This window comes from Ruditapes philippinarum, unplaced genomic scaffold (assembly GCF_026571515.1).
Source record: "Ruditapes philippinarum isolate M1 unplaced genomic scaffold, ASM2657151v2 ctg3085_1_1_1_1, whole genome shotgun sequence".
In the NCBI taxonomy this organism is placed as follows: domain Eukaryota; kingdom Metazoa; phylum Mollusca; class Bivalvia; order Venerida; family Veneridae; genus Ruditapes; species Ruditapes philippinarum.
Window position 1 is genome coordinate 273,511 of NW_026859772.1, and position 12,146 is coordinate 285,656.

Below are 12,146 nucleotides of genomic sequence, written 5' to 3' on the forward strand. Positions count from 1 at the left end.
TAAAATAAAATAAATAAATAAAATAATAAAAACAAAAACAAAAGGAGGGGATTAGGCCTGCTAGTGCATATCTCTACACCACGTTGTCGGGCAAATTGTCGGATGTGGCAGAGGTTTTCGCGCCAATTTTTAAAGTAAAGACAATTGTGTGCTTATCAAGAATGTTTCTTATGGTGATGATAGCCTCAGCGTGGACGAATTAGCCGGGACTTTATGACCTGAATGTCCTCACAAAGCGGGGATTTCATCAGGAGTAGGTATAACTCATTGTTATATATAGTCCCCGCACTTTGGAATTACAAATGACTCGTACGTACAAACTTTCACACAAATTCAGGGGAGGTAATGACATCAATCCTATTACACTACCATATAATATTATAGACCATGTAACTTTTTTCTTTTTCTTTCTTTTTTTTTTAAATGAGGGTACATTTGTTTGTACAGTACAATACTGTTAACAATTCATATTAACAATTTGTTATTTGTAAATTAGACTTAATCTGTTTCGCTTTAGAATTACATATATATCTATTTGGCAGTGAGTGTGGAAGGTTGAGATACGTGTTGCAGTATTACTTCCCTTTATCTGTAAAATACGTGTGTATACCTACATTTGTATATGCATCACCATGTGTGTTTACTTCTGATTCATGCCATTGTACATAACGTTAGAATCATTATAAATTTGCACAATTATGAGTACAAGCAGGCCTAAGCTTGTGTGACGAAAAACGTCTTTTAAAGGCCCGTGAAGCCCCCCCCCCCCCCCCCCCCCAAATTAGAAATAATTCAAAATCTTTTGGTGTTCAAAGGGTTACTAGTTGAACAATCTTTTACATATTTTGCTCTTTAGCAATTGCTAGAGTTATATAGTATATAATAATATAGTTTCAAGAATTCTATGTCGAACTGAGTCAAAATACTACTTTGTTTACATTTTGCTTACTACCTTTGCGATACACTACCGTTACTCTTTTTAGAGAGATCCGTTAATTTAACACCAAACATGCTCTAAAAATTCATATATTAATTCTTTATTAGATTTTAGATCTATAAACATGTTCGGCATTTCTATAAAAAACACAACAAAAAACAGATTCCTGATGGAGTGATGGTTAATGTGCCTTTATGTCGTGCCGCTAAGTTTATATACTCTGCTTCATTAAACTCGGCATCGTCTAATTTTCACTTTTAACACTATGAAAGTGAGTTTCCAATTGATAATGATAATATGGACAGCATCCTTGTCATTTTAGAGTTGATTAGAATTTTGAAGTTTTGATTATCGCAGACGATGACTTCAATGGATCTGGTTATTAATATCCTTACTGTAGAGATTAAAAATTCGGACATCCGCGCCACTTAAGATAATCAAAATCCCGTATTTCCCCTGCGTAAACAAGTATTTACGGTTGAGAGAATAGCTACTATTTCGCTCTTTTTGAAACAGACTATAGACGAGATAAGCGGTGGTGCGAGACTACCACGAGGCGTGACGTCATCGACTAGACGGCTACAATGCAAATGTGTAGACAACGGCTAGTGTATTTCCAAATGGACAGGTCATCGTGTATAGTCTGGTATTTGCAGAGTCTGCATCTATCGTTATAAGTAGAAAACCCCAGTAATAGCATATTAACATTTATCCCACGTTGAGTTTTCTTCTCACGTAAATTCGATCTTAAAATATTTAGTCTTATTGGAAATTTGCGCATGGCCTGTACAATATGCGGGAGGTAAATGGAACGGCCATATTATTTCTCAATTAGACATGCAACGGTATGTTCTTAGTGGTTAATTCGACTTCTAGGTATTTGTTTGATGGATTATATGAGATAGAAAGTAAAACTTATGTGATGGATAAGATAAACTTAGGACATTCTATGAGTTTTTAGTGAAGTAAACAACCCAAGGTCAAAATGCACATGTATAGTTGATAAATGGAAGAGCCGCCACACTTTGTGTTATCCAATCAAAGTCTAGTCTAACAGTCAGTGTTATGTCTTCAATGTGTACTGTATGCAAAGACCGACCCGTAACGGAGAGGAAATATTATGTCAGAAATTCGGAGTTTATAACTAAAATATGGATGGATAATTAACTTGTTTAATGGAAGTTGCACCACAGTCAGTTAGCCCGCACATTCAGCGGGTGCTGAAGAGTTTTCAAACGTCAGCAAATCGGACTTTACAAGGGCCAGCCGGTTTAGTTTTGTTACAACCTAACAGTCATGAAATCCAACAAATGGCGAAGATTTCGTCCGATGAATATCGTAAAGCCTTGGTGGCGAAAAGTAAAGAATTAGAACACATGTATCGTTTGCAAGCGCCGATCCCATTACAACAGTTTCCGGTGTTTACCCCAGCGGATTCGAGCCGGAGTGAACAAACTGAAACCCTTTTAGAAGGAGAGAAAATAGCTTGTTTTGTTGTTGGTGGTGAAAAGAGATTATGTTTACCACAAATTCTGAACACAGTGCTTAGGGATTATGAGTTACCAGAAATACATTCTGTGTGCGATGATCTTCATATTTTCTGCTCGCGATGTCAACATGAACAACTGGACATATTAAAAGCATCAGGAATATTACCAAGGAGTGCGCCAAGTTGTGGACTAATAACGAAAACTGATGCTGAGCGTCTTTGTAACGCTTTAATTCGCACACCAAATGACACAACAGCCCCGAATCACCCATCCCACAACAGTTTCAAAGTTTACCATGAGTGTTTTGGAAAATGTAAAGGAAATTTCAATCCAGACGCATACACATCGTCAAAAGCCCTTTGCATACAATGTGTAGATTGTGGTAGATGGTTTACACCACAAAAATTTGTATGTCATTCCCATAAAGCATTGGAAAATCGTACATGTCACTGGGGATTTGATTCCGCTAATTGGCGTCACTATCTTCTTTTGGCTAAGCATCAACCAGGGATAGAAAAGTTGCAAGATGTCTTGGAGGTGGTTAAAGGCCGATTTGACTCGAGTAACAAGTACAAAAGGAAGCAACAGGTAATTGTTGAATAAGATATACAAGTACTACTGTTAACTGGATCGCGTTACAGCGAAACTGTTTTTACATTTGGAGTGAGGTTCAGACTATCTAACCCATACCAAATGCAAAAATACCCAGTACTTCAACAGTTTACTCAGTAAATACATGACTAAAACCCACCATTTAGATTTTAAAACAGGGTTTTTCGATATATTTAAGTGGAGTTGGTTAACCTTTCATTATAAATAACTAACAACTTTCCAATCAATCTATGCATAGATCTATTATACATCTGTCCATATTACAAATGTTGCTGTGTTGAGACTCAATACAACAACATTTGTGATATGAGTTCAGGGATTTTTTTGGCTTATTAATACTTTTTAGCCAATATTTGGTTATATTTTCAATTGAAAATATATAATTTCCCAATCCACAGGAAAAAATACTCAATTAAATGTTACAAAATAAAAATATTGAATTACAAATTCTAAAATCTTTGCAAATAAGGGCTTCTGCTTAAATGTTTGAAGGTGCCATCCTAGACAGTAATTCTTTGCATTCATTTAATCACTGCAAAATTTAAGTCTGGCATTTTTTAACCACTGTTTAAATAAACGTTGTGAACTTAATTCCATGGAATGGCTCCATTGCCAAAATTAACAAAGTGCCATTAGGTATTTTTTTTGGTCTGTATGACATTTTTGTCAAGGTTTTGAACATGCCATATGAATTGGAATTTTAGCAATGTTTCGTAAAAATTACAATCATTACTTAAAAATTGTTTGAAGTTATTCAATTAAAAATTTGTTGATTGAAAATTCCCTTTTATCTTGCTTAAAAATGCATAATTTAATTAGAAGCTTTCAGAGTCAAAATTAATTATACATGTATTGATAATTATACATGTGCACACTTGAATTGTCAAATGCCTGATAATCCTTTGGGACCTGACCTGTTTCCAACCAGACAGTCTAATAGCCATGGCAAGTTAAGTAACATGTTTATTAAGCTGTGACTGTGTATTTTAGAAAGCCATTGATGATGTAACATTACATGCCATATTGTTATGTTACCACAGATTAGTACAATACTTTTCAATTTATTATGTAATAAGATATGCCAAAGACATGTCAAATATGCAGTGTCTATCTAGGATTCGAAAAACGGGGATTTTTAACGAAAAATGAGAATTTATTATTTTTTGATGATCTTTTTCCTTCTTTCTCTATCCCTGCCTCTGAAAAAATAGGGGGGAATCTCAAAAATATGAGTGAATCCCCCAATCCCCCATCCTAGAATAGACACTGAATATGTGGTTATTTTGTTGTTGTTGTTTATTTTGGAATATTATACATGTTAGAAGTTACAACCTTTTGAAAACTAGAACACAGTATTCTTTTATCTTGTTTGCAGGGCGGGAATTATATTATACTTATTTTTTTGTTTTTCTAAGTTACAAGGCAATGAAAACTTTGGAAGTGTAAAGTTCTGTGTTGTAGCTTTAAGATGGAATAAATGAACTCAAAAGCACCAGGTAGAGTAGGGACAAACTTTTTCATAATCAATCTATAGGCATTTGCAATTATATGGCCCCTTCTGCTCCACATAGAACTTATTTATGCTAAATTTATTTTACAAAAATTAACCAAGAAAAAAAAAGAAAAAAATATTATTAATTAGTCTTTTTAAAGTTATAAACCTTTGTCACCAGTATTGAGCCGGGCTGGCCAGCACATCCTAGCAGTCTGAACAGCCTGCGAAGCTCTGTTAATTATAGCTCTTTATATTTTGGTATAGAAATCCCTCGGGTGGACAGTCCCCCTAAGCATTGGTCAAATCTATTAAATAGCATAAATATTAAAATCATACTGTATTATAGTGTATACATTATATGACAAGCGGCCAGGTCATTTGCAATATAAGTGGGGATAAAGACTGACATAAAAGTTTTGACCAGTCTACTCTTTTTTTCTATTTAATTGCGGTCAATTGGTAAACAGTCATAAAAATCTCCCTATCGTACTGTTTGTGTGTTCATTGACCCTGTTCAAATAGGTACATGTCTCTATGGCGGCGCAATGAATTTATCTGCATACTTGGTCTTATTTGTTAATACTTGCGTATAAAAAAGCTATTTTACGCATGGTCTAGTGTGTTTGTAAAGTGAGGTTTTGCAATCAATAGGCAGTGTTAAATTTCATGGGTTATTTTTAAACATTTTATTTACTTAGGTCATGATATTTCGTAAAGGAAATTTTAAACAGAACATGGAAAAAAGCTTAAAGACTTAGTGTGAAATGGCTGTTGTGTTTGAATATATTTTTTAGCATAATTGTATAATTGATATGTGCCTCGGCAGTTTACAATGTTTAAACATTTCATTACAAAATATTCAAATTAATTTGATATGAACTTAAAAGTTTTAAATCTAATCAATGTATTCTGTAGGGCTCTAAAATAAAAAGTAGTTTTTGTATTTTTTCTCTTACATCTAAGATGTCACAGAAAAACAACTCCTTATTCACGAAACTGCACTGTTTAATTGCCCCCCAATGGGTGCCTCTACTGACCGAGTTTCTTCAGCTCATTCATCCTTGATGGATTGCCACAAACTGTACACATCTTGTGTGTGTACACTGTCTCGATATATTCATTATGTACACTTCACTACACATATAACTAATTTAAATTTATCATTTCATGATTTACAAAAGCAACTCCTGCATTATAATTTTCAACATTAATTCACTTTTTGAATTAAGATATACTATAAATTTATGTTTATGACTGCAAGGGATGAAGAATTAAAGATCATAGTCAGAATCAGATTGTCCCCAATTGATTTACCTGTAAAGGCCATGTGAAGGTAGTAGTGTTAATGTTAAAATAATAACATAAGACTAGCTAAAGGGTTTTACATGTATTTTTTTTTTTAAATTTTAATCTGCTTATTTTAGCTAAATGACCATTTCTTTTATTAATGAATGCAATTTTATTTATATCCAAGAATGGCAATATATATTTCATAAGATTATAGTACCTGTATGGCAAAATTTCAAAATAATAAACCCTCTCTGTCATTTGAATGAATAGGATTATAATAGGAAATAAATATATGCCTTATTTTCCTGGCTTCAGCTTATGTCAGTTTGCCCTTTACACCTTTGTTATTAGTATAACATAAATAGTCGGCTTATTGAATGGTTTTCAGCCTGTCATTGACCAGTTAGTTTCTAGACGCTCAGCATGGTGGCCAAGGTGATTGGCCGTCAAGTGAATGACTGACCGCCAAGTGAATATTGTCAAGCTTTTATTCCGCTGTAGACATTACAATAGTTAGTCGGTCAGTTATACCAGCTAAATGCACACAAACACCAATTTGATCCTAAATAATCCGACTTTGTTTGTATTATTACTGTAATATAGATTTATGTCAATAATGGTTTGAAATAGAAAAAGTGCAGTCTCAAATTATTAATTGAAATATGGTCTTATTTGTACATTGTATAATTCCTTGAATTTGAACGATAATTGGGAATTCACAGTGTACATTGATTTGAAAAGCTGGCTTTATTTTGCCCTTTTACTAAATTTAGATTTTAAACTTTGAAAATAACTTACAAATTTAAGAAAGTTACTTGTTTTAAATGATGTTTATAAAATCTGAAACAGAATTAAAAAACCCAGACAACGTTAATCTTGCTTTTAGTTTGACAGAGACAGACTGGATCAAAATGATCAAACTCAATTTACTGTGTCTGCCATTTTCTAGTAATTATTATTTTAATTTCATTCAATGATTGCCCTTTTCTTGCATTCTTCTAAATTATCTCGGGAGGATTGCGTCTTGGACATACATTTTGTTAGTCAAATGAACAAAGTTATCGTAATTTCAATGTATCATTTGATATTCTAATTTCAAAGACTTGTATTCAAGCTAGATAATGAGTCGCCTCATGACAAAACCAACATAGTGCGTTTGCGACCATGGCAGCATGGATCCAGACCAGCCTGCGCATCCGCGCAGTCTGATCAGGATCCATGCTGTTTGCTCTATTTGTAATAGGGTTGGTAAGCGAACAGCATGGATCCTGATCAGACTGCGCGGATGCGCAGGCTGGTCTGGATCCATGCTGGTCGCATTAATTTTTAACCCATTATGTTGATTTTGTCGTGACACGGCTCATATTTTAACCGTTAACAGTTACAATTATTTCTCTTATTGAATATTGAGGAAAGTAAATGGAAAAAAATATTGATCACGATCATTCAATATGTTTCATCAGATAGTTTTGTATGCCTCAAATTGTCAATTGAAAATTGATTTCCGTGTTGGCAGCCTTCCGGTGATATACCCTCTATCCCTCTCATTTGCCCTATTCTGTCTGATTGAAGTACTTGTTTATACAAAAAAAATAATACAAGGAAATATACAAGGCGTTGATGGAAATAGAATGACCCATAGACATTCAGTCTTCATTCTCGCTGACCTTTTATTGACGTCCCTCGGTCTCCTGTATGTAATGGTCTGAAATAGCAAGGCATTTTGTCTATTTTTTCCAATAACTTCCAATGACGTTTGGCTAGTCGGGTTTATTGACAAGACAATTGGAACCATGCCATGGACGTGGGCAGCCAGATCTCGCAGAAAAATCTAATTGGAAGAATCTCTTGCCTATTTGATTAATGATTATAATGTCTCCAACAGTGGCTGCCAGTATTGATTCTGCCGGGGAGAGAAAAAATAGCCAGTTTTCTATCAGAATGAGGGGCGCTGTATATTTGATGGATTGATAGGGCACTTTATCTTAGAGACTTCCATTCATGATTAGAAGAAAAGTGTCTGGGAAAGTGGACTGAATTATGTCTGTGGAAAAATAACACTGTGTTATTTTTATCTGTATATTATATTAATTAACATGAAAAAAACAACAATTTTAAAGTACACTACTGTCACTGACTTTTTGAGTTTTAGTTTTTGAACAGAAAATTAGTCAGTTTGAACTTATTTGAAAATGAATAAAGTAAGAAGTGAACAAGTTAAATAATTATTTTAAAATCGGTCTGTTCTCCTGGGTGAAATTATACCAGACTGATTCCTGTTCCTTTTAAGAAATTTTAGCCTGGATTTCTGACTTTTTTTATAAGGTTTCATAATATGAGAAAACAATGAGATCCTTGCATTATCCATGTAACTGTAACCGATAATCATCAGGCCAGGCCCAAAACCAAGCCTCGAACATTTTTCATTTCACTGAGTCAGTTGGTTGACCTTTAAGGTTATGCTGCCAGTTTTCCTGTTTATTTTTTATGTAAAATTCCCTCCTCCCCCCATAAAAGTCCAAACTCCTGACACCCATCAATGGCCATCATGCTTCACAATTGGGACAAAACAAATAAACATGTTATAATTTATATTCTACAGAATGGTTCCACTAAGTCTTGTATTTATATCTACAAACAATAATGTACTTGCTCTTTATGAGTCATAGAGTTATTACAGCGTATTTGGCCTTCTGATGTTAAAAGTACAAACATATATAATTTGTTAGAATAAAGACATTAATAGATGCCATAAATTGTTTTATGTCCGATTACTTGGAAGTCAATGGGCTTCTTTGCTAGTCTTAATATTCTGTTTTATTGGCGTGTTATTTTGTGTTTGTTCTCAGTGGTTACAGTTTCCACAAAGTTTACATTCACCAGAAGGTTGCATATATATATATATATATATTCTCAAGGATTTTTACATTGGTGATTCCTTTTAACAGAAGTTCACATACATTTTTGCCATGTTTATCTCATACATTGAATTTGATAAATATATACATGTATCAAATGTTGAATGAGGGACACAGTCACTGTGGGGGATTTTTAGCTCCTTGTTAACACTCAAGAGGTAATATTTTCAGTCAGTGTGTCAGAAAGGTTATTTGAATGATTTCTAGCTTATGTTTGATGATGGGTCATTTGGGGTCAAAAACCAAGTCCCACAGCTGAAATAAGCTAAAACCTTGTTAACACTTTAGACTAGTGGTTACATTTTCAGCACGACTTCAAATCACATGCCCCTCACCTATGTGGGTTCGCATCCCGACAGGCATTACAATGTATTAATTTTGGAATTCTTTCAAAGGCATTATTTCAGGCACAAACACCTGAGTAGAACCACAATGTTCCAAAGTTACCTGGATAGCTTCCTCATACGAAAGAATCCAAAGTCCCTGTCAGGATTTGAACCCACAGAGGTGAGGGGGGCAAGTGGTTTGAAGTCAATGACCGTAACCACTTAGTCACTGCAGCCCCTTGCTTGTCATTTGCTGTATATTAAAAGTGTCAAGACTAAACTGCTGTATATTAAAAGTGTCAAGACTAAACTCTCTAGCAGTGTTTGTAGATTTCTTTTTAAAGCATACCTGCCCCCACTATATGGGGGCAGGGGTACTGAGATTTTAAACCATGTAGGTCCATCACACTGTTCTGCTGTCAGGCAATCTGCATGAAGACCGATAAGACAATGAATGTGTTAGCATCCATGGTAACATATGGAATATTGATACATTTCTTATTAAAGTTAAATGCATGATTTGCCAGTTTTTGCATAAAATTTTCCAACAATTGCAACAACAGATAAAGGGTGTTTTCCAGCTTGCTGCAGTAAGTAATTTGCTAGCATGCCATTGTCTTCTATTTCTTTCACAGGCAATTTAAAGCATCAGCACCACACTATCCCTTATGAACTTTTCAACTCTTGTATTAATGACCTATAGATTTTTTTCAACAGCATGTCTAGCTTCTTTAGATGCTGTAATGTTGTGAACCAATCAGTAAGAGAGAGACAGTCTAATGGTAACCAGTCTGGAAACATTCTACCCTCTAGTTCAACCTGAACTTTTGAACCCAGTCTATTTTGACCTTAGATTTCAGCCTTGACCCTGAATTGATGTGTTTTTTCCTCCCTTGTATATTAAGATATCTGTCACTTCTGTGTCTGGAGGAAAATGTGCCCATATAAAGTTTGTTGCAATATAGAAAAAAAAATAGGCCTCTTTGAATGCAAGAGAGCCTGCGATCCTAAAAATAATTCCCATTAAAAATGGAAATGAACTTTTGCCTGGTATGAATTAACAAAACGACGTTGAATGAAAAATAAAACTTTTTTGTAAACTAAAAAAAAGTCACCCTCGAGATTTTTCAGGATTTTACTCTAAAGTGTCTACTTTTCTTGTGAAAGCAAATTTTGATTTCTCTATGGAAAATCTCTGTTGTTTATTTTCCGTAGCCATTGCTGAAGTACTCTTCATTTGAAGATGAACGGGAGAAAGCACGTGTCATGTTTCTAAAATATACATGAGGTTCTTGGGGTCGTTTCATGATTATTTTACAAAGCTGGATCTACAAGATGTAGCGCTTCAGTTGCAATGCATGATGGAAAACTTTAAAAAATGAAAAATAAGCAACAAGAACGCCGAGTCACATGGATTAGATATAGAAATTGCACTTACTTTTAAGCTGAATAGAATCCTATGAACTTTATAAACGTCACGACAAATTCGCATTCTGAAGATTCCTTCATTTCCAGTTTCTATCCAGTTCCATAGATCCCACTTTTTGACTTCAAAAATCCTAAATGACATGAGTCATGACTCCTACACTTTTGATGATCCAGATTTTTTAAACTGATAATCCGTCTCATTATTAAAACATTCTTCAATTTGTGGAGTTACCTGGGTTAGCAAATGAAATATGTAAATGAAACACATCATAATTCAGCATGTTCCAAATCCATATATTCAAGAACGGCCCATCAATTTTAGTTGTCAACATCACAATGCTTATGGATTCCTGACGAAAAAAACTTTATTACGTCAACAACAATTGACGAAATATATGACGTAACAAAAATGCCTCGCGCTTTTTATCGATGATTCCAGTTGCGGCATTGACAGAGGGCGGTTAGGCATATGTAACCTCAAACAGATAATTTGAAGCGTTGAGATAAATTTGTCTTGATGTCATTTAAAATAATTTTTGTATCCAGATTTTGCAACTTAACTGTAAAAATTCCACTTTCAATTCATATGTTAATAATATAAAACTTTTGATAACATTTAAAAATAATTTTAAACACACTTTTTAAAAAATGACATGAATCCACAACAGTACAATACTTCTTCCATTAATTACATATAAAATTCGTTTTGATTTTATGTTTTTGAACTATTTTTTATATTTCTCAGAAATGGTTTCCCTACATATTTATCGTTATTCAAGACTTCTGTAAATCTTACTCTTTTAGCTACAAAATAAACAATACGTGGTGTTTGTTTTTACACTGAATAGTTTCAAATTTTAGGAAGGCTAAAATTATTGAGAACGTCACTCGGTGTTTCTCTTTGACTCGATCTACCCTTCTTATAAACAAAATAATTATAATATTATGTAACACTTTGTGTCTACAAAAAACCACTTAATGTCGCTTATTGAACACCCTTATTCAAACTTACTCTAATAATATCAAATCATTGTCTGTATTTCTGGACATTTTGTTGAATTGCGAGACGGAAAGTTAAATATGTATTTACGAGCTTAAAGTGTATAGGCCTACAACTAGAAAGCATGATATTATATTCTTATAATTTATATTTTCCTCGAACGCGAGTCTGTGTTCTCCCGTTTGCGACGGAGTTAGTTAAAGTAGACACTTTGGTAACAAGCAAACCAATGTTGAACGTATAGTGAATCAGTTTTCTTAATATTTTTTGTCAGATTTGCATGAAAATGTAGTACTTGTTGGCGGTTTCTTGTGAAAGTTGAAACCTACGGAAAGTTTTAGCGCACGAACATCGCACCCGAAATAAGAAGGGTTGCATATTTTTGTATCCCATCGAACCTGGACAATTTATTTATTTTTGAATAGACGTGATGCACACTAATGGACAAAATTCAGACAACTACAGATCTAGAATTATTTAAATTAAACATTAATTAACGAAGAACCATTTTTATAGTCTTCTAGCTAGTGTTCCCGCTCCCCTACGACGCGCTGTGGTATTCAAGATACGCGCTTGATTGAAAAGCTATATAATCAAATCACTTTCTTAAAAAATATGGAAAACGACATTATATCATGCTAACTTATTAA

At 34.1% G+C, this 12,146-nt stretch overlaps 1 protein-coding gene across 1 annotated transcript in view; it reads left to right on the forward strand.

Annotated features, from left to right (window-relative positions):
- The first annotated feature begins 1,545 nt into the window (after positions 1-1,545).
- LOC132757885 (ski oncogene-like) overlaps positions 1,546-12,146 on the forward strand; it is a 49,321-nt gene continuing 38,720 nt past the window's right edge. The window contains exon 1 of the mRNA XM_060749379.1: positions 1,546-3,015. Within this exon, the coding sequence (XP_060605362.1) occupies positions 2,113-3,015 (903 nt within the window). The 5' untranslated portion in view covers positions 1,546-2,112. The remainder of the gene's footprint in view (positions 3,016-12,146) is intronic.